Source organism: Pongo abelii, chromosome 19 (genome assembly GCF_028885655.2).
Source record: "Pongo abelii isolate AG06213 chromosome 19, NHGRI_mPonAbe1-v2.0_pri, whole genome shotgun sequence".
Lineage (NCBI taxonomy): Eukaryota > Metazoa > Chordata > Mammalia > Primates > Hominidae > Pongo > Pongo abelii.
The window spans coordinates 74,302,916-74,325,792 of NC_072004.2; the positions used below are offsets into that span (position 1 = coordinate 74,302,916).

At 54.0% G+C, this 22,877-nt stretch overlaps 2 protein-coding genes across 2 annotated transcripts; one reads left to right on the forward strand and one right to left on the reverse strand.

The window, feature by feature from the left end:
* The first annotated feature begins 8,534 nt into the window (after window positions 1-8,534).
* On the forward strand, window positions 8,535-13,127 carry NAGS (N-acetylglutamate synthase). Its single transcript, XM_002827453.4, has 7 exons — window positions 8,535-9,159; window positions 9,707-9,981; window positions 10,094-10,307; window positions 10,599-10,779; window positions 11,391-11,562; window positions 11,659-11,841; window positions 12,514-13,127. The coding sequence occupies exons 1-7, from the start codon at window positions 8,734-8,736 to the stop codon at window positions 12,665-12,667; spliced, it is 1,605 nt and encodes a 534-aa protein (XP_002827499.2). The 5' UTR covers window positions 8,535-8,733; the 3' UTR covers window positions 12,668-13,127.
* Window positions 13,128-15,187: 2,060 nt separating this feature from the next.
* Window positions 15,188-18,962, reverse strand: TMEM101 (transmembrane protein 101). Its single transcript, NM_001133672.1, is given in 4 exon segments — window positions 15,188-16,229; window positions 17,003-17,149; window positions 18,356-18,536; window positions 18,815-18,962. Coding segments are annotated over 4 exon segments (774 nt in total). The 5' UTR covers window positions 18,952-18,962; the 3' UTR covers window positions 15,188-15,920.
* Window positions 18,963-22,877: the final 3,915 nt, after the last annotated feature.

Below are 22,877 nucleotides of genomic sequence, written 5' to 3' on the forward strand. Positions count from 1 at the left end.
ACACTGCCACTTCTTAGGTTTCTCTGTTTGAGCCGCAGCCACCGTGTAAGGTAGGGAGAGAAGCTTTCTCCCTACTGAGAAGATGGAAGGATCCCCAGAATGGGAGCAAAAGTCCTGCACAAAGTCAGCCCGAATCCAGTGATTGAGGCTGGGACTCGAACCTCGCCTTTTGATCCAGGGTGCGGCAAGGGCGCCCCATTAACGTGTCCCGCCCGGGGATGCCTGAGTCCCCTCCTCCGTGGCTCAGCCTGAGGGGAGAACTCCCCACCTTCGTCCCAAATAAAACCTCCTGCTCCTCTCAACGCCTTTGCCCCTGATTCCCCCGTTAGGCTGCACCCTCACTTCCCCACCCACGAGTTGCGTTTTCCCGGAAGAGGGTTGGGATCCGAGACAGAGCCCTGACTGGGCCCAACGAACGGGAGGGCGCTGGCTGGGGCCGGGGGTGGCCAGGGCCCCGAAGGAAAGGCGGTAAGCATGAGCACGAGGGGACCAGGAGTCGCCCCAGCCTCGCCGCCCCGGGGCGGTTCCCACTAGCCCCTCGGGAGGATCCCTTCACTCCGCGGGTCCCCGCAGGGCAGGCGAACCCCACGCGGCCAGTCCGCGACTACCCCGGACTACCCGGGACTACGCATCGCGTGGCCGGGCCGGCATCGCCCCTTGGTGGCAATTGTTTGTCATTACAACCTGGGGCGCAAAGTGGAATCCGTGTCCTCTATCCACCGAGAACCCCGGGGGTATTTTGGCGGCTGGACCTGCGCCCTAAGTTCTGAGTCCAGGAGGCTCAATATTCATCCTTAGGACATTTTCCTGAACCCTGATACCCCACAATCTCCTATCCACACATTAACTTTACCTTGGGACATGCAAATATTAAGTAGAACCCTGTGAAATTTACATTAGTTAACCGTTTTTGTTGTTTTGTTTTGTTTTGTTTGTTTTGTTATGTTTGAGACAGAGTCTCGCTCTGTCACCCAGGCTGGAGGCGATCTCGGCTCACTGCAACCTCCCTCTCCCGGGTTCAAGCGATTCTCCTGCCTCAGCCTCCCGAGTAGCTGGGACCACAGATGGTTATAACAATACCTCCCATCCCACATGCCCTTCCACAAGGAGGCCCTGACATCTCACATCGAGAAATGTGGACGGGCCGGGCGCGGTGGCTCACGCCTGTAATCTCGGTGCTTTGGGAGGCCGAGGTGGGTGGATCACTTGAGGTCAGGAGTTCAAGACCAGCCTGGCCAACATGGTGAAACCCCGTCTCTACTAAAAATACAAAAATTAGCCGGGTGTGGTGGCAGGCGCCTGTAGTCCCAGCTACTTGGGAGGCTGAGGTAAGAGGATCGCTTGAACCCAGGAGGCAGAGGTTGCGGTGAGCTGAGATCCGGCCACTGCACTCCAGCCTGGGTGACAGAGCAAGACTCCATCTCAATGAAAAACAAAAAGAAAAACAAAAACAAAAACGAAAAAAAAAGAAATGCAGGCTGTGACAGTGGCTCACGCCTGTAATCCCAGCACTTTGGGAGGTCAAGGCAGTTGGAGCGCTTGAGCTCAGGAGTTTAAGACCAGCTGGGCAACACAGCAAAACTCTGTCTCTACAAAAAGAATAAAGAAAAAAATTATATATATATATATAAAAGAAATGCAGCCCATGACCCCTTCCTTTGAGTCTGGTGGTCTTGTGACACACTTATAACCAATAGGATGGGGCAGAAGTAATGCTACAGGACTGCTAAGGTTGAACTATAAAAGACAATGCAGCAGCCTTTTCTGCTGGACCAGGTGGGCTTGAAGCCTCCAGCTGCCCTGTAAGCAGCCCAACTGCCCTGAGGCTGCTCCAAATCAGCCTGCCCAGAGAGACCACTCTGAGACTACGTGGAGAGAGAGAGAGATGCTTGTCCAGCCCCCAGCTGGACCCAGGCCCCACCCTTGCTGTCCCAGCTCCAGCCATCATCTGACTGCAACCACATAAGAAACTCTGAACTAGAACCACCAGGTAAGCCCTTCCTGAATTCCTCATGGACAGCATCCATGAGCAAATAAAATGGTTCTTTCAAGCCATGGGGTTTTGGGGTAATTTTCTTTTTTTGAGACAGGGTCTCACTCTGTCACCCAGGCTGGAGTGCAGTGGCAAGATCTCATCTCACTGGAACCTCCACCTCCCGGGTTCAAGCCATTCTCCTGCTTTAGCCTCCTGAGTAGCTGGGATTACAGGCGCCCACCACCACATCTGGCTAATTTTTGTATTTTTAGTAGAGACGGAGTTTCACCATGTTGGCCAGACTGGTCTCGAACTCCTGACCTCAGGTGATCTGCCCACTTTGGCCTCCCAAAGTGTTGGGATTACAGGCATGAGGCACCATGCTTGAACCCACAGTTGTTTTTTTGTTTTTTTTAAGAAACAGCGTTTCGGCCAGGCACAGTGGCTCACACTTGTAATCCTAGCACTTTGGGAGGCCAAGACAGGTGGATTTCATGAGCTCGGGAGTTCAAGACCAGCCTGGGCAACACAGTGAAACCCTGTCTCTACTAAAATGCAAAAAATTAGCCGGGCATGGCAGCATGCACCTGTAGTCCCAGCTACTTGGGAGGTTGAGGCAGGAAAACTGCTTGAACCTGGGAGGTGGAGGTTGCAGTGAGCTGAGATCAAGCCACTGCACTTCAGTCTGGGTGACAGAGTGAGACTCTGTCTCAAAAAGAAAAGAAAAAAAAAAGCAACAGGGTTTCACTGTGTTGTCCAGGCTGCAGTACAGTGGTGCATTCATAGCTCACTGCAGCCTCAACCTCCCTGGCTCAAGAGATCCTCCTGCCTCAGCCTCCCAAGTAGCCAGGATTATAGGCATGAGTCACCATGCCCCGCTGATCATAGATTTTTGGCTCTGAGAAAAGAGAAAACTGAGCTGCCATCAACTGAGATGGGAAGATGTGAGTAAAGTAGATTTGGCCACAGCATGGGGGAATGGCGCTCTGATTTCGATGCCTGGAATGTGAGATGCCTACTACATGTCTATTATATTAGGTCCAAGGGGTCAAGTAGGTAGTTAGAGACACAGATCTGCAGTTCAGAAGAATGGTCTGGGCTGAAATTAAAAACGTGACAGTCATCAGCTTAGAGATGGTATTTAAGTCATGAAACTAACAGGATCCCGGGAGAGAGAAAGTAGAGAAAAGGACCAAGGCCTGAGCCCTGTGGTTCTCCATCAGGAAGAGAGCAGGAGAAAGAGGAGGACCAGGAAGGGAGTGTGAGGAGGAGCAGCCTGAAGCCAGGTGAAGGGGGTATCGAGGAGGAGGGAGGGAGGCAAAGGTGGCCAATAGGCTTAGGGGGAGGAGGGCTGAGAATTGACCCTTAGATTTAGCAATGCAGTGGTCACCGGTGACCTTGACAGTGACTCTGGTAGGGGTGGGGGAGATTGCCTAAGTGGATTGCGCCTAAGGGAGAACGAGAGGGAGGACCTGGAGATGGCAACTTTGTTCACTTTTTCCAGGAATTTTGAAGGTAAAAGGAGCAAAGAATTGGGGCTGAGGGGTGGCGGGGGAGATGAAGTCAGAAGTTTTGTTAGGGGCCGGGCGCGGTCGCTCAAGCCTGTAATCCCAGCACTTTGGGAGGCTGAGGTGGGCAGATCACCTAAGGTCAGGAGTTTGAGACCAGCCTGGCTAACATGGTGAAACCCCGTTTCTACTAAAAATACAAAAAATTAGCCAGGCGTGGTGGCGCACACCTGTAATCCCAGCTACTCAGGAGGATGAGGCAGAAGAATTGCTTGAACCCAGGAGGCAGAGGTCGCAGTGAGCTGAGATCACACCATTGCACTCCAGCTTGGGCAACAAGAGTGAAACTCCGTCTCAAAAAAAAAAAAACGAAGAAAAGAAGTTTTGTTAAGATGGAAAATAACTGTGTTTATATGCTGGTGGGAATTTTGATGATGGAGCAGCAGAGGGAAAACTTCCTGGAGCAATACTGAGGAGGAAGGAAGGGATGGGGCCTGTGCACCAGGGCAGGAACTGGCTTTAGATGACACCTGTGCTGTCCATCTACACTAACAGGTGGAGAGCAGAGACATGGATGCCTATGTTTTCCGAGAGCTTCCCTTTTTTTTTCTTTTTTTATTTTTGAGACACGGCCTCACTCTGTTGCCCAGGCTGGAGTGCAGTGGCGTGGTCATAGCTTACTGCAGCCTCAACCTCCCAGGCTCAAACAATCCTCCCACCTCTGCCTCCTGAGTAGCTGGAACTACACGTGCACACCATTATGCCCAGCTTGTGGCTGTAAATTTAAAGTGAGACCAGGCGTTGAGGTTGTATGTCTTTCTCTAGCCATCACGCATGTTCAGCTGTGTAGGGCAGGCACAGGATAGATGAAAGGTGGATTTGATCAGGGTTTCTGTCACATGAGCATGACAAAGCCGGAGCACTGCCCTGCGTCTGCCTTTGGTTGGGCCTGGGTGTATCTGTGTGCCTTTGTAGATAAGGGCAGATGGCACTGTCAGGAGGTCTGTGCTACTCTGGGTGTGTCAAAGTGTCCTGTAGCTGTCAATGGCCACAGCTGGGTGTGTTTTTGTGTGTTCTTGGTGTCTTTCCACATCTATGTCCATGTGTTCCTATATGACACAGTCACTGAGAACGCCTGAGAATGCCTAAGTGTGCACTTTTTTTTTTTTGAGACTGAGTCTTGCTCTGTCACACAGGCTGGAGTGCAGTGGTGTGATCCTGGCTCACCGCGACCTCCACCTCCCAGGTTCAGCCTCCCAAGTAGCTGGGATTACAGGTGCCAGCCACCACACCTGGCTAATTTTTGTATTTTTTTTTTTAGCAGGGACAGGGCTTCGCTGCGTTGGCCAGGCTGGTCTCAAACTCCTGACTTCAAGTGATCCACCCGCCTCGGCCTCCCAAAGTGCTGGGATTATAGGCATGAGCCACCACGCCCGGCCTATATGAGTGCACAATTCTGTATCCAAACGTGTGTGAGTGGATCTGTGTACCTCTGTACACCTGTATGGTGTACAGAGGCATCCCTCTACATCATCCATACACAGATGAGTGTCTGTGTGACTGTGGCTGGTGTGGGTCTCCAAGTTTGTCTACTGTGTCTCTTCATACACCCATGTGTCTACATGTCGTTTATCTGTTTGCATCTCAATGCTATGGGGCTCTATATTTGTGTACTGTGCATATTTGTGTGTGTGCCTCCCCTCAGGAGCTGTGATGTGGTACTGTCAAATGTCAACCCCAGCCCCTCACCCTGGCCAATTCCTGTCACACATTCATGCCCTGCTGGGCTGAGTTGCAGCCAAGAAGGGCTGTATTGGGATGGAAAGCCTTGGGCTTAAACCTGGCTCCTGTGCTTGGGGCCCAGGACCCTTCTGGGTGGAAGTTGTGTCTCTGCTCCCAGGATCTCCAAGACCCAAGCCTGGTGAGAAGCTGGGCCCCTGAACCTGGGCACAATGACAACAGGCTCTGCTCTAACAAAATAACACCCAGCTTTAGAGGAAGAAAAATGTGAGCTGGACCCATACATCAACAATGATCCTGTAGGCCTTCAACTCAGAGGGGTGGGGCTGGGTAGGAATGCTGACCCCAGACACTCACACTCTTCTCCTCCTCCAGAAAGCAGGGCCAGTTCCCCAACCAGAGGAGAGGTGGAGGGGACACAGTGGCCCCAGGGTCAATGGGCCTGGAGTTAATCATCTACTCTGGTATCTCTGGGCCCCATTGGCTGCCTGGGGACACGGCCCTCTGGGATGAAGCCCAAAGGAGTCAGAAGCCGCTTCCCAGCCCATTTCCACCTCATAGGCTCAGGGGCAATGGAGCTGATTCAGTCAGCAGGGACTGAATTGGGTGGACCCCTAGGAAGCCCCCAGTCTGAGGGAGATACCAGTCCTGCCCTCAGGGAGCCCTAGTCTGAGTCAAAGAGGACAGAGACAAGAAGGAGGAATTCTGAGTGGAGAGGGGTCAGCAGGGGTGGCCTGCTGTGATGAAGAGCTGGCCTTGCAGCCTAGGGAAAGAGAAGCACATTTGGGTTGGAGGAGTTTGGAGAGGAAAACTATAATGCCCCTGGAGGCTAAGACCTCCTCCTCCGGTGGATTCTGAGAAGTGTGTGTGTGGCCGGGCCTGAGAGTAAAGAGGGAAGAGAAAGAAGGCCCTGGAGGTGGCCCCACCAGGTAGGGGGTGCAGCCCCTCCACACCATTGCTTCATGCTTTGCTTTGGAACCCAAGATTTCTAAGTGGGAAAACAAAAAAACTCAATGAGGAGGTCCTATGTCAGCCCCTCCTTCCACTACAGAGTCTCCCCCATGGGACAGTGTGTCCGAGGGGTGGGGGACTGCGGGGAAGATCCCAGAAACGGGTAAGCACACTCACTTGGCCTCCCCTGGAGAATCCTCAGGAGGGAAGCAGCCCAAGCCCTGCTCCCCAAAAAGGCAGAGCCCCAGGTGTCAGGACTCCAGCATGGGGAGACAAAACCACATGCAAGGAAGCAGGGAGGAGCAGGGCTAGGAACTGAGGGTGCTTAGGGTCTGGCCATGCCACTGACGAGCTGTGTGACCTTGGCCAAGTCACCTCCCCTCTACAACAACAGAGGGTCCTCTTTCCCCCTCTATAACAACAGAGGGTCCGACTGGATCAGAGTGTACCCAAGGGCAGGATGTGTGCAGCTGACAGTGCCCAGCACATGAACACAGTATGAAGTAACATTGAATCATATCCTGTGAATGTTTTCAAGCCTTTCAACTCCTTTCCAAAACTTGCTTAAGAGCATGGATCTGGAGCAGAACTGCTTCCTAGACCAGCTCCACGGCTTGTGAGCTGAGTGACCCTGACCCTCACATATTTCTGTACCTCCATTTTCTCATCTGTAAAATGGGAATAATGATAATAGCTATCCTGGAGTCACTGAGAGGATTAAATGAATGACTGTTTGTGAAGTCCTTTGCATAGTGCCTGGCATTCGACATGTGTTAGCTATTCCTCTACCACAAAGAAGGCTTTGCTTGGTGCTAGGGTATCTTTAACACATGGCACCTGCTAACCTTCCATGTTACCAAGAAAACAGGCAAGCTATGCAGCTGGAATGTAATGGAATGTAATAACATTGTTTTCCTCTCACTTGATTCTTTTTTAATTTTAATTTTTATTTTTATTTTTATTTTTTCGAGACAGGGTCTCATTCTGTCACCCACACGGGAGTGCAGTGGCACAGTCTCAGTTCACCACAATCTCCTCCTCCCAGGCTCAAGTGATTCTCTGGCCTCAGCCTCCTGAGTAGCTGGGATTACAGGAACATGCCACTACTGCCTGGCTAATTTTTGTAATTTTAGTAGAGACGGGGTTTCACCATGTTGGCCAGGCTGGTCTTGAACTTCTGACCTCAAATGACGCACCCGCCTCCTCACTTGATTCTTAAGGCTTATGGCAAGTGATACTGGCCTAGTTACAGACCTAACATGGATAAACTTTAAGTTTAAAAAGGTTAAAGAGGGCCGGGCGTGGTGGCTCACGCCTGTAATCCCAGCATTTGGGGAGGCTGAGGCAGGTGGATCACGAGGTCAGGAGTTTGAGACCATCCTGGCCAACATGGTGAAACCCTGTCTCTACTAAAAATACAAAGATTAGCCGGATGTGGTGGTGTCTGCCTGTAATCCCTGCTACTCAGTAGGCTGAAGCAGGAGAATCGCTTGAACCCAGAAGGCGGGGATTACAGTGAGCCGAGATTGAAACACTGCACTCCAGCCTGGGCAATAGGGTGGGACTCCGTCTCAAACAACAACAAAAAAAGGGTTAAAGAGGTCGAGTGAAGTAGCTCACACCTGTAATCCCAGCACCTTGGGAGGCAGAAGTGGGAGGACTGCTTGAGCTCAGGAGTTCAAGAACAGTCTGAGCAACATGGTAAAACCCACGTCTTCAAAAAAAATTTTTTTTTAATTAGCTGGGCATGGTGGTGTGCATTTGTGGTCCCAGCTACTTGGGAGGCTGAGGCAGGAGGATCATTTGAACCTGGGAGGTGGAGGCTGCAGTGAGCTATGATTGCACCACTGTACTCCAGCCTGGCAACAACAGAGTGAGACCCTATCTCAAAAAACAAAATAAAAAACTCTATTTTATTTTATTTTTACCAGATGTGATATTTGATAAAGAAAAGCTTTAACACTAAAGTATTATAAGTTTTGAGGAGTGTTTTGAGGATATCACAGAATTCCTCAAGCTGGTACCCAGTGACTGGAGTTTGGCAAACCCTAGTAACCTCATGGTCATTCATTAGGATCTTCTTTGAGCTCAGGTAACAGGACAGACAAGGCCAGCACCACCCGCCCCCAGGCCTCCCACTGCCCACCTTCTTCTGCTCTTTCCAGCTCCCTCCTTCCAGCCCCCTGCCCAGCCCTGTGCTCAAAGCCACCTGCAGTCCCTTCTTCTCTGGTCAGAATGCCAATCATCCAAGGCCCTGCAGACTCCCAAAGCCGCCCCTGGAACCTACCTTGGCAGCAGATTAAAGACAACCCGCCACATTTAGTCTCGGCCCCATGACCGATAGTGGGTTCAGTTCCTCCAGGGGCGGGGGAGCCTAGTGGCCCCGCCCCCTGACTCATGGCCTGACCCTCCTCAAACGCACCCAGAGGAGACTCCTGGTCCCCTGTCCGGACCCCGCCCCGACCAGGTCCAGCCCCGCCCAAAGGCAAGTTAAGAGCCCCCAGTGCCAGACGCTCCAGACAGACTGCCACTCTTGGGGGGCAAGAGTTGGTTGTCGTCATGGCGACGGCGCTGATGGCTGCGGTTCTGCGGGCAGCTGCTGTGGCCCCGAGGCTCAGAGGCCGGGGAGGCACTGGGGGCGCCCGAAGGCTGAGCTGTGGCGCGCGGCGGCGGGCGTCGAGGGGCACCAGCCCGGGGCGCCGGCTCAGCACCGCCTGGTCGCAGCCCCAGCCCCCGCCGGAGGAGTACGCGGGCGCGGACGACGTCTCCCAGTCGCCCGTCGCCGAGGAGCCGTCGTGGGTGCCGAGTCCCACGCCCCCGGTGCCCCACGAGCCCCCAGAGCCTCCCTCGGGCCGCTCGCTGGTGCAGCGGGACATTCAGGCCTTCCTGAACCAGTGCGGGGCCAGCCCCGGGGAGGCGCGCCACTGGCTCATGCAGTTCCAGACCTGCCACCACTCCGCGGACAAGCCCTTCGCCGTCATCGAGGTGAGCGGAGCCCGGCGTGGGCCGTGACACAGCGAGGGGATGGGGTCGTGCGGCCACCTGTCCTCAGGCATGGCAGGATACGCTGCGGGCTCTGCGCAGCGGAAGCGGGAAGGAGCCCGGCAGAGCCCAGACCAGCGCCGCCGGGAATGGGAGAGGCCGTAAGCTCCTCCGGAAGCCTCCTGCCCAGCGCGAGTGAAGATCCTGGGGGCCCCCACCCGCCAGGTGTGATGCTCTGAAGAAGGCCCCCAACATGGGCGCAGTTAGGGGTTCAGAAGGACCTGGACAGGAGCCGCTTGCACTGCCCCTCCCCCAAAGGTGTCCCGGAGTCCAAGGTCGCAGGGAGGAGGGCGGGAGGTACCCCAGCGTGAGACAAGGGAGTGGCAAGACCCAACGGGGCAAAGGGCGGAGCAGGTGGACACCGGTGGCCAGAAGTGGGTCCTGACAGCTTCTGGAAGGGTAGGGTCACCGAGACGGCCCTGCAGGCCAGGCTGTGGGAGCCAGCGGCTCAGGTCCGTGTCACGCTCCTTGAAAGCCCACTCCTCCGCAGGTGGACGAGGAGGTGCTCAAGTGCCAGCAGGGCGTATCCAGTCTGGCCTTTGCCCTGGCCTTCTTGCAGCGCATGGACATGAAGCCGCTGGTGGTCCTGGGGCTGCCGGCCCCTACGGCGCCCTCGGGCTGTCTTTCCTTCTGGGAGGCCAAGGCGCAGCTGGCCAAGAGCTGCAAGGTGCTGGTGGACGCGCTTCGACACAACGCCGCCACTGCTGTGCCTTTTTTTGGCGGCGGGTCGGTGCTACGCGCTGCCGAGCCGGCTCCCCATGCCAGGTTAGTGCCCGCCCTGCCCGCCCAGGCGTCCTCAGAGCGTGCTACTCCGCCCGCCCTGCCCCGTCCCGCAGGCCTGGAGGGGGCCCTCTAGAGCACCACGTCTGGCCCACAGCTACGGCGGCATCGTCTCGGTGGAGACAGACCTGCTGCAGTGGTGCCTGGAGTCGGGCAGCATCCCCATCCTGTGCCCCATCGGGGAGACGGCCGCGCGCCGCTCCGTGCTTCTCGACTCCCTGGAGGTGACCGCGTCGCTGGCCAAGGCGCTGCGGCCCACCAAAATCATCTTCCTCAATAACATAGGCGGCCTGCGCGACAGCAGTCATAAGGTGCGGCCCTTTCTTTCCCCTCCCCCCACGCCGGCGATCCGGGCCTTCTCCTGCACCCCTCGCACTTCTCCGCAACTGGCCGCAGACTCACTAGCAAGCCGGGTGGGTAGAAAAGCCTAAGGGAGTATAGGGGAGGAGCTCAGCCCTGGGTGCCCAGATCTGCGACCTCCCCGGCTAAGGACTCCGGGCGGAAGTAAGGATAAAGGGGTCAGAGAAAAGAGAGGTCCGTGGGGGCAGGGGCGCAGTCCGTGCCGGCTGTGGGCCAGGCTCACCGGCTGGCTCCGGACACAGGTCCTGAGTAACGTGAACCTGCCCGCCGACCTGGACCTGGTGTGCAACGCCGAGTGGGTGAGCACAAAAGAACGGCAGCAGATGCGGCTCATCGTGGACGTGCTCAGCCGCCTGCCCCACCACTCCTCGGCCGTCATCACCGCCGCTAGCACGCTGCTCACTGAGCTCTTTAGCAACAAGGGTGAGGGCGGTGGGCGGGCCGGGGACTGGGTCCCGGGAGTGAGCACTGGCCGGGGCTGGGTGTCTGCGGTCAGGAGGAGCGGTTTCTCCTCCTGTCCAGGAGCCGTAGGAGGGGGCGGGGGGTGTCACAGCAATGGCTCCTGCTGCTGCTGAAACCCGGGGGAGGTGAGAGAGGAGGACACCCAGTGTACTGGAAGGGAACTCCGAAGGAATTAAAGAAATCGGAGGGACTAGGGGGGAGAAGGAGGGGCCCCCGGTGGGCGTGTCCAGGGGGCGGGACCACAAGGGAGGTGTTCGCCAGGAGAGATGGGCGGGGCTTAGGTGGGTGGGCCGGGTCGTGGCGGGAGACAGACTTCAAGGAGAAAGGCAGGACTAACGGAAGTGGGTGGGGCTCCAGGCGACTGGAGGAGCTTGGGGCACAATCTCTGCCTAGGAAAAGCATCTCCTTGAATGAAAATCACTGACAAATCTATGCAGACCACTCAAATCATTTCACTGTGGAGGTCTCCCAAAGACGGAAATTGTCCCACCAGCCCCTGCCCTACCTGCAGTCCCCACCAGGCTGCGCAAACGGCTCTCCAGCCAGACTAGCCCCTCCCCCTCCTCCTCCAGGGTCCGGGACCCTGTTCAAGAACGCCGAGCGAATGCTACGGGTGCGCAGCCTGGACAAGCTGGACCAGGGCCGTCTAGTGGACCTGGTCAACGCCAGCTTCGGCAAGAAGCTCAGGGACGACTACCTGGCCTCGCTGCGCCCGCGGCTGCACTCCATCTACGTCTCCGAGGGGTGAGCCTGCGGACCCCAGAGGGCAGGGTCTGGGGGGCAGTCGGGCAGCTTCGGACCAAGGAGAGGTCCCAGCCTGCCGCTCTCCCGCTGCGCCAGGTACAACGCCGCCGCCATTCTGACCATGGAGCCCGTCCTGGGGGGCACCCCGTACCTGGACAAATTTGTGGTGAGCTCCAGCCGCCAGGGCCAAGGCTCCGGCCAGATGCTGTGGGAGTGCCTGCGGCGGGACCTTCAGACACTTTTCTGGCGCTCCCGGGTCACCAACCCCATCAATCCCTGGTAGGTCCCGCCACTCCCAGCTCTAGGCTGGGCCCCGACTTCCCTCCCCTCTCCCGCCCTTGCCAACCATGCCAAGAAGGCTGGGCTTCCTCTTCTTCCACTGGTCTCCCTTTCACTACCTCCCAGGGGCAGACCACACAGAAAGCCTGAGATTTCCCGAGTTAAAGCACGCTTAACACTCCTTTCCTGGAAGCAAGTGACCTCCTAACCCCCACGCAGCCCGCCTCTCACAGGGGCCTGAGGAATCCTAACCCTTCAGGGTCTACTGGAGGCCTGCGGCGCCTCCAGTGGAACACCCCTCCTCTCTCCTTCAGTAACTACCCCCTCACCCCTACACCCTGCTCTGTGAGCACTAGGAAGTGAGCAAGAACCCTCCTCTTTGCTGCACAGCCAAGGCAGTGTGGAGAACAAGGCACCCGCTCCCTTCCTGTGTGCACCTGGCAAGGTACCTAACTTCTCTGAGCCTTAGCTGCTTCTCTGTGAGCTGAGCATCACAATGCCAGGCTCAGGCCTCTGCTGTGAGGATAAAATGAGATAACACACAGCAGGACCAAGCTGGGCGCCCAGCATGCAGTAGGTCCTCAATCAATGTTCTTTGAAGACAGAACCAGTGAGTAATGAACACTGGCCTTGCCCTAAAAACTGTTTCCTACATCACCTCCCCACACCCAGGTACTTCAAACACAGTGACGGCAGCTTCTCCAACAAGCAGTGGATCTTCTTCTGGTTTGGCCTGGCTGATATCCGGGACTCCTATGAGTTGGTCAACCATGCCAAGGGACTGCCAGACTCCTTTCACAAGCCAGCTTCTGACCCAGGCAGCTGACCCTCACCATGGATGCTACAGGCCCTGGAATGGCCAGGGTGGACCAAAAGCCATGCCAGTTGGGCATGACCCCAGGCAGCCAGCCACAGGCTGGAGGGGGCTTGTTGGCTGAGTGATCTGCAGAGGAGAAAGCAGCCCCAGCTCTGCCCAGAGGAGGTGCTGAAGTGGGACAAGCACAGGAAAGAGGGGGACCAGTCTAGGACCCCAACTCAACTCACTCTAAAGCCACAACCAAATGGCCTTCGATTTTCAACCTGGGGATTAGGGGAGGGGAGGGTGCCTTCCAGGGCTCTACTCAGGACTAACCCTAAGGGTGGACTAGTTTCTGTGCCTCTGTGCTATGTTTTGAGGCTCCCTTACCCAAAATAACACCCCTGCCTGCGTGATATTCTACCATTCATTTTAATTCCTTTGGGTCTTGCAGTTTTTCAGGAGGCCTTGATTAAAATGCAAACACTTGTCTGAGAGTCAGCTTACACTTGAAAGAAAATTAGAAGTGACCCCGTGGGAGCAAGATTTTTTTTTTTTTAAGACAGGGTCTTGCTCTGTTACCAAGGCTAGAGTACAGTGGTGCAATCACAGCTCACTGCAGCCTCGACCACCCAGGCTCAAGCAATCCTCCCACGTCAGCCTCCTAAATAAGCTGGTACCACAGGCATGCACCGCCACACCTGGCTTTTTTTTTTTTTTTTTTTTTTTTTGGTAGAGACACGGTCTCACTATGTTGCCAAGGCTGCTCTCAAACTCCTGGGCTCAAGCAATCCTCCCTGCTTGGCCTCCCAAAGTGCTAGGATTACAGGCTGGGAGCAAGATCTTGAGGGTTGGGGAATCAGGGGACTCCTGGAGGGAGTAGGAGACTTCTATGATGAATGCTGCCACCATCTCCCTCCCAGAGGTTAGGAAGCATCCTCCCTTCCACAGACCAGGCCACAGCAGCCCCAGCTCCCCTTCCCTGTGAGTGCCTCCACCCACAGCTCCCTTTCTAGGCTGGGCTCACAGCCTAGAAAGGCATCAGTGGCATCAGTGGCAGGCCGTTTACCTGCAAAAGCCCAGAGAAGTTAAAAGATGGGTTTGGCTTAAAAGCTCAAACTTGGACGTTTTCCCCTAGGCCCTCCTAGTGGTTGTGTCCAGTCTCTACAGGACTCGATGGGCAGAAATCTAAAGCCCAGGGGTTTCATTTGACATTTTTTTAAGCTCCATGATGTACCAGGCACCATACCAGCTGCTGCTGGGGTGACTTTCTGGCAGACACGCATAGACAAGAAGGGAGAAGGTCGCCGGATGCGGTGGCTCACGCCTGTAATCCCAGCACTTTAGGAGGCCGAGGCGGGCAGATCACGAGGTGAGGAGATCGAGACTATCTTGGCTAACACAGTGAAACCCCGTCTCTACTAAAAATACAAAAAATTAGCTGGGCGTGGTGGCGGGCGCCTGTAGTCCCAAGCTACTGGGGAGGCTGAGGCAGGAGAATGGCGTGAACCTGGGAGACGGAGATTGCAGTGAGCCGAGATCGCGCCACTGCACTCCAGCCTGAGCGACAGAGCGAGACTCCATCTCAAAAAAAAAAAAAAATTAGCCAGGCATGGTGGCGGGCACCTGTAATCCCAGCTACTCAGGAGGCTGAGGCAGGAGAATCACTTGAACCCGGGAGGCGGAGGAAAAAAACTGTAGTCCCAGCTACTCGGGATGCTGAGGCAGGAGAATGGCGTGAACTCGAGAAGCGGAGCTTGCAGTGAGCAGAGATCGCGCCACAGCACTCCAGCCTGGGCGACAGAGCAAGACTCCGTCTCAAAAAAAAAAGGGAGAAGGTCAACAGGGAGACCATCATGGCACAGTAGGGGCTGGAATAGAGCAGCCTCTGTCTCCCCTCAGGAGATGGGTCACAGTGAGTACATATCTGGACTTCACTATTAGACAGACCTGACCTGGAATCCAGCTCTGTGGGCTGGATTCGCTCTGTGGCTTGACCGAAACTGCTTATCCTCTCTGAGCCTCCATTTCCTTCTTGTGTAAAGTGTAAAATATTCCACTTCACAGTGGACACTTCACAGTTCTCTCCCTCTAGCTGCTCTCACCAAAGATGTCTTCATAAGAACCAGCTCCAAATGGGGAGAAAAAGACAACCTACAAGAGGGATTGAGGTGAGGGATCGAAAGCATATAGTACAGTGAGGATTTTGAGATTCTTGAAAAAGAGAGCCATTGGGCACAGTGGCTCACGCCTGTAGTCCCAGCACTTTGGGAGGCTGAGGCTGAGGCTGGAGAATCACTTGAGCCAAGGAGTCTGAAACCAGCCTGGACAACAAAGTTAGACCTTGTCTCTAAAAAATAAAGAAGTGAAAAATTAAAAAAAAAAAGAGAGAGAGAGAGCCAAAGAACTGTGGGAAATCTTGGAACAGAGGAAAGATCACGGGAGGCCCAAGGTGGGGCTTGACCAGATCTAGCATTTCAAGAAACCCAGGATCAATCCCAGCCAATGGCAGAGTGCCCTGTTGGGGAGAACAGAAAAGCAAAACCAAATGTCTATATAAAATGTTTATTTTTGGAGGACTGTGTGGTCTGGTGTTTGGGAGGGAACTCCACCCCCACCAGGCCAACCATGGAGCTAGAAACAGAGACAGCAGGAAAGGCAAAGCTGGCCACTGCCTGCTCCACCCCTTCACAGCCCAGAGCAGATCAGGGCCTGCTCCACTCTCAAGGTGAGCGACAGAGAGCCGGTACTGTTTCTTCCCCTGGCATACCCTGAGAACCCATGTGACTTCTGTAGTGCTCAGCACCTGTGCCCCTCCTGGGCCTGATCCACATGTGTCAACACACACACTCACTCTCACAGTCTCCAAACAGCACTGCAGAGCCTAGCTGCATCTGCCAGGTTCAAAGAGGAATTTTTCACATTTGCTCACTTCCAATCTCCATCTTCCTTCCTCTGTCTCCCATGCTCCCACTCTCCGCATCCCAGCCCTGCCATACTCCCTTCTCAGGGACAGGAGACTCAGGGGGCAGCTGGCCTCAGCTCTCCTAACAGGAAAAAAACCTGTACAGCATTAGTGCCAGGGCTCCTGCCCTCCCAAGCGCTGAGCCCAGAAATTTGGACAAATGAGCTGCCTCTTAACTGCAAAAAACAATTTTAAAAAAGCAAAAGATCAAACAAACAGACCAAAAAGCATAAATAAACAGCAGCTGGGCCAGCAAGGAGGAAGGCAGGGTGACCCTCAGTGGCTCCCTGTGCCCATCTCAGCCTCTTGCCATAAAACTCAGCCATCAGTGGCCAGGATGACAGCAGTTCCAAAGATGCCCACACTCTCTCCAAGGAGCTTCATCTGGTTCCAGAACTCAACACGCCGCGTGTTGTGCCAGTAAGCAACATTGCCATCAATGAGCAGCATGACAGGGGGCAGCAGTACAGCCAGGATCTGGGCTGCGAGGGTCACGTAGTAGCCTGACAGAAAAGCCAGGGCCAGGACGCCATATAGCACGAAGAACAGCTGGATCATCAGCTCCCCTCCTGGGAGATGGTTCAGATATGCCAGCCGGTCCTCCTTGCTGTGCTGCAGTGAGTAGGCCTGGAGACATACCATCCTCTAAGACTCTCCAACAGGCTCAGAAGCCTGTCTGGGGAAAACCACCCCTGGGATGGCACCTGCAAATGAGTCCCTGCAGATGGGCTTGTGACTCCCCTCTTGGACTGGGGAACCTCTGAAAGTAGGGCCTTTGTCTCCCCCTCAGACTATGGAGCCCCAGGAGATTAGGGCCCATGTCTCCCCTCACCCTAGGGGCTATGAAGGAAGTGTATTTCCACAGTCAGACTAGAGCTCCCACCTCTGAATATGGGAGCCCACACAGAGAGCTCTACTTGAGATATACTCGGTAATTAAGATGAGACCTAATGCCCTGGGGCCTGTCCATGTCTGCAGTCACCCTGGCCTCCCCTAGCACCAGGGAGAACCATAAGTGGCTACCCTAGAGCTCTCATCAGCTCTAGGGGGCAGAGTCCCAGCTGGGGCCTGACCCCCACCAAACCTCTCCTTTAACCCCTTCTAGTCCTTTGGGTGCTGGAGCCATGAGAGAATCACCCCATCTTGTTCTCCTGGCTCTCAGGGTTGGAATTTAATGGCCAGTCTACCTCATGGCAACACTGTTGGAGGAAGGGCCCCTCAACAGGCATTTGGAGGGCCCCTGAGGCCTAGAAGCTGGCCGGGGCAATTCCCAGGGAGCTAGGCCATCAGGAACTGCACTCAAGGCCTCGTTCTGTGTCTACCTTCCTGGGGTTCTGCCATGCCTAGACTCACAGTTCACTCCCAGCCAGGCACCTCCAACCAACAGTCCCCCAACATACCACACAGATGAGGTAGATACCCAGGAACACCTGTCCGGTGGACTGCAGGGAGCGGCTGCGAGGTTTCCGGCGGTACAGCTCCCCAGCACCGCTGGCCAACACAAGAAAGCCGCCGATGATGGCAACTGTGCGCGAGTACATACGGACCTAGGCCAGGGTAAGGGGACCCCAGTCAAGAACTGCAGCCGCCACATCTCTCCTGGCTTCCCAGAGTGTAGAACCACCCCTCTCTACACATCCCATTCCATCTGATGAACCCTCTTACATTTCCAAGCTTGGTGGACAGGTGCAACAGAGACAGATCATTCTTTTTATATATATATAGAAGTAGAAACTGAGGCCCAGAGGGTTAAGAAAACTGTCAGGTCTGGCCAGGCACAGTGGCTCACGCCTGTAATCCCAGCACTTTGGGAGGCAGAGGCAGGTGGATCACCCTGAGGTCAGGAGTTTTGAGACCAGCCTGGCCAACATGAGGAAACCCTGTCTACTAAAAATACAAAAATTAGTCAGGCGTGGTGAAGGGCGCCTGTAATCCCAACTACTTGGGAGACTGAGGCAGGAGAATCATTTGAACCTGGAAGGCGGAGGTTGCAGTGAGCTGAGATAGCGTCACTGCACTCCAGCCTGGGCGACGGAGTGAGACTCTGTTTCAAAAAACAACAACAAAAAAGAAAACTGGCAGGTCCTACCTGCCAATAAGTGGCAGAACCCAGACACAATGTGTTTCTCCCTTACCCACTCTCAGATCTGTAGACTCTAATCTTGGTGTTCTTTATTCTACGTGGCCTGGGATCTATGCCACAAAAACATTGATCTTGCTGCCCTGTAGCTGTTCACACATCTTCCTCCCCTAAGGGTCTGACAGTCTCTTCCTCAAGGACAGTGCCTTTGTCCAACCTTATCTCCAACCCTGCAGGGCCTGGCACAGGTTCTGGCTTAAATGCTGTACTAAGAGTAATTACATTTTCATAAAATTATTTTATGAAAACTAGGTACTCTCTAAGGTCCTTTGTACCCCATGAGTCTGAGATTACTAAACTAACAGTTTAAAAGATTCTGGGAACCAGGTGACCGGGGTTCTGGTCCCACCAGTATCCTAACTGTGTTGTGGCTTTGGGAAAGTCTGTTTCCCATCTCTAGACCTCAGTTTCCACACTTTGAAAAGGAAGTTTGTGTGGTCTCTAAGATCCATTTCTGCGCTCTGTAATCTCCATAAGCCTAGGGGTTCGAACCTCCCAGGCTTCACACTGTGCACCTGACCAGCACCATTCATCGCCCACCAACAGCCCTGGGCATTGGCCTCTGATTCCCCGTCACCCAGAGGGAAGACCCTTTTGGGGCCGAGGCGCTCACCTTCAGCCAGTCCCCGTAGTGGACGTAGCCCCCGATGTAGGCGGCGTAGGTGCTAATGGCCAATTGGAGTGCGGCCCCCAGCGCGAACCAGCGCCGCTTCACGCCAAAGGACATGAAACTAGCGCACAGCACGGCCGCCCCCATGTCGAAATACAGGTAAGGCACTGGGATGTCGGGCTTCCTGCGAGCCGGGAGTGGGGAAGCAACCAGGACTGAATGAAGCGGTGGGGGAAGAAGCTTGAGACCCCTTGAGTTCCCACAGGCTCCACTGCTCCCCCAAACCAGACTCCCCTCCCATGGGCAGGACTGCCCTACCAGATTTGGTCCGACACCCAGACCAGAACCCCTCCCAGGGAGGTCCCAATTCCTCCCAGTCCAAGGGTCCCGACTTCTAGCCCCCAATTTCTTGCCCACATCATCGCCCCCTGCCGCGTTTAGCGGCTGCGTAGGCCTGCTCACCGGCGTGCCTCAGCCCTCTCAGCGTACAGCATGAGCTGGCTGAAGCATCCCCAAAAGGGGCAGCGTGTGAGCAGCACCGAACCCAACTGCATGATCAGCTGCAACATCCACCGTCTCGAACCTATCTTCGACGCCATCTTGGGAAAGGGCAGTCCGCTGCGGCCTCACCCCAGTCAGAGAAGCAGGCGCGGGGATGGTACACGCAGCTTCCGGGTCAAGCGCTTTTTCTTCTTTTTCCTCCCGGAAACAACGGTGTCGCTCTCTAGTTCCGGGTCTAAGGTGATCCAGTTGCGAAGTCCAGCCTTCTCGTCTGCTCATGGAGCCTTCAGGGCCCATCTTTGTCCCTGCAAATTTGAAAACTAGACTAGAGGAAGGAACAGTGGGTTCAGGATAGCAGAAGTCTTGGACCGTAGTATGATGTATTGAAGCAAACTGGTCTTTGAATGCAGCCCGATCAGGGCCCTAATCCTAATTCCAGCCCTGTGTGATTTTGGGCACATCACCTAAACTTTATGAGACTCATCATGAAATGGGGATAATGACACCTACCTCAGAGTTGTGAACTTGTTTTGTTTTGTTTTGTTTTGTTTTGTTTTGTTTTTGAGACGGAGCCTCACTCTGTCGCCTAGGCTGGAGTGCAATGGCACGATCTTGGCTCACTGTAACCTCTGCAACCCGGGTTCAAGCGATTCTCCTGCCTCAGCCTCCCCAGTAACTGGGACTACAGGCGCCTGCTACCACGCCCGGCTAATTTTTTGTATTTTTAGTAGAGACGGGGTTTCACCATATTGGCCAGAATGGTTTCGATCTCTTGACCTCGTGATCCATGCGCCTCGGCCTCCCAAAGTGCTGGGATTACAAGCGTGAGCCACCGCGCCAGGCCAGAGTTGTGAACTTTAAATGTGACAAGGTCAGTCCTAGTACATAATAGTGGTTCAATAAATGGTACACATAACGCACCAGAGGAAACCCCCGTTTCTGTTAAGTTCAAAGTAAGGGGTCCTCCTGGCTCAAAGTCACCTCTTTGGGTTTTTGCCTTTTGCCTGTCCCCTGAGAGAAAAGGGAGATCTGAACATCTGGGACATCTCAAGTCAGTCCATTTCTCCAGCTGCCATGCTCCCGCTGTAGCCCAAATTGTCATATTTTGTCAGTTTAATTGCAGCGGACATCCAGGTGGTCTCTGCATTCCCCTCCAGTGTGTTCTCAGCCCCTTCTCCCACCCCCCACTTGTTTATATGTTCTCATAACATCAGCTACCTTCCTTTCAATCACTTGGCACGGTGGCAATTACATAGATAGATAGATAGATAGATAGATAGATAGATAGATACAGATATAGATATACACACACACACATATATATATCTGCTTTTTATATATATGCTTTTTTTTAATTTTTGAGACAGGGTCTCACTGTGTCACCCAGGCTGGAGTGCAGTGGTGCGATCTTGGCTCACTACAGCCTACACCTCCCAGGTTCAAGCGATTCTCCTGCCTCAGCTTCCCAAGTAGCTGAGATTACTGGTGCTTGCCACCACACCCGGCTAATTTTTATTTTTAGTGGAGACAGGGTTTCACCATGTTGGCCAGGCTACTCTCGAACTCCTAACCTCAAGCGATCCACCTGCCTTGGCTTCCCAAAGCGCTAGGATTACAGGCGTGAGCCACCGCACCCAGCCAATATATTTGTGATTATTTTATTGACAATCTTCCCCCACTAGATCGCGAGCTCCCTAAGCACAAACACGGTGCCTGGGTTTCTGTTTACTGTTTACAGATGCTCCTTGACTTGTGATGGAGTTATATCCTGATAAACCCATCATAGGTTGAAAATACTGTAAGTTGAAAATGTGTGGCTGACTGGAAGCTGTGGCTTGCTGACACTGCCCAGCATTGTAAGAGAAATACAGTTTCCACTGAATGCAGATCTGCTTTCGCACCAATGTAACATTGAAAACTCCAGTGCTGGGAACCATCTGTAGTATACAGGATGCCCTCAGGACCTAGTATACAGGATGCCCTCAGGAAATATGTGCTGTACAGATAAATGAAAAGGTGTTGGGCCGGGCGCGATGGCTCACGCCTGTGATCCCAGCAGTTTAGGAGGCCGAGTTGGGTGGATCACGAGGTCAGGAGTTCAAGACCAGCCTGGCCAAGATGGTGAAACCCTGTCTCTACTAAAAATACAAAAATTAGCCAGACGTGATGGCTGTAATCCCAGCTACTCTGGGCGCCTGTAGTCCCAGCTACTTGGGAGGCTGAGGCAGGAGAATGGCATGAACCTGGGCGGCGGACCTTGCAGTGAGCTGAGATCACACCACTGCACTCCAGCCTGGGCAACAGATCGAGACTCTGTCTCAAAAAAAAAAAAAAAAATTCCCACCAGGCCGGGTGTGGTGGCTCACGCCTATTATCCCAGCAGTTTGGGAGGCCAAGTGGGGGTTGGATCACCTGAGGTCAGGGGTTCGAGACCAGCATGGCCAACATGGTGAAAACCCATCTATACTAAAGATACAAAAAATTAGGCTGGGCACAGTGGCTCATGCCTGTAATCCCAGCACTTTGGGAGGCCAAGGATCACGAGGTCAGGAGATCGAGACCATCCTGGCTAACACAGTGAAACCCCGTCTCTACTAAAAATACAAAAAAATTAGCCGGGAGTGGTGGCAAGTGCCTGTAGTCCCAGCTACTCAGGAGGCTGAGGCAGGTGAATAGTGTGAACGCAGGAGGCAGAGCTTGCAGTGAGCCGAGATCGTGCCACTACACTCCAGCCTGGGCGACAAGGTGAGACAACGTCTCAAAAAAAAAAAAAAAAAAAAGCCGGGCATGGTGGGAGGCACCTGTAATTCCACCTACTTGGGAGGGTGAGGCAGGAGAATTGCTTGAATCTGGGAGATGGAGGTTGGAGTAAGCCAAGTTCGCACCATTGCACTCCAGCCTGGGTGACAAGAGCGAAACTCTTGTCTCAAAAAAAAAAAAAAAAAAAAAAAAAATTCCCAACCAGTCAGTGAAAGGTGGACAATAAAACCCCTTTTCACATTTCATTTTAAACCGGCCACTAGGGTCGGGCATGGTGGCTCACACCTGTAATCCCAGAACTTTGGGAGGCAGAGGCACGGGTGGATCACTTGAGGCCAGAAGTTCGAGACCAGCCTGGTCAACATGGCAAAACCCCATCTCTACTAAAAATTAGCTGGGCATGGTGGCGGGAGCCTGTGATCCCAACTATTCAGGAGGCTGAGGCAGAAGGATCGCTTGAACCCGGGAGGAGGTGGTTGCAGTGAGTTGAGATCGCACCACTGCACTCCAGCCTGGATGACAGAGCAAGACTCTGTCTCATAAATAAACAAACACAGTCACTAGGATAAGGTCTGGGTAAATCAGAAAGACCATGAGAAGCCAGGCATGGTGGCTCGCATCTGTAATCCAGCTACTCAGGAGGTTGAGGCAAGAGGATTCCTCGAGGAGTTTGAGGCTGCAGTGAGCTATGATTGCACTATTGCACTCCACCCTGGGTGACAAAGCAAGACCCCATCTCTAAAAAGTAAAAAAACACGAGAGAGGAACATATAGATGCAAAGAACTAGGGAATGAGATTGTATACGTGTATGTTGGAGGGTGGGGAGGTCTCTAGGCAAGGGGAATGAGAAAAAGTCTGGGTTAAAGGTAATTTTGTCTATCTCTGCCCACCAGTGACAACCACACAAAACAAATTTCCTTTACCACAATACAGGCATATAGTACAGAATCAACTTTCCAATTGGTTTTATTTTTCCAGTCTCCTCACCTCTACCTGTTTCAAATGGCCGAGGTGTACAGCTCTAAAGTGTTGACGAGGACCAGAACCAGGATTGTGTACAACATGTCCATAAAATAGTCCTAGGAGTCTGCCTGGGTTGTCCCTATGGGCACAATGCCCCACCCTCCCATCATAACCTTAGCAAGCAGTTTCCAATCAAGTCTCCAGCAGCAGTGGCCAGGGATTTGTGTGAGGGGGAGGGGAAGATTGAATTGAGGAAGCTTGCCTTGGTACCCACTGCGCCCCTTCTCAGGGCTGAAGTCC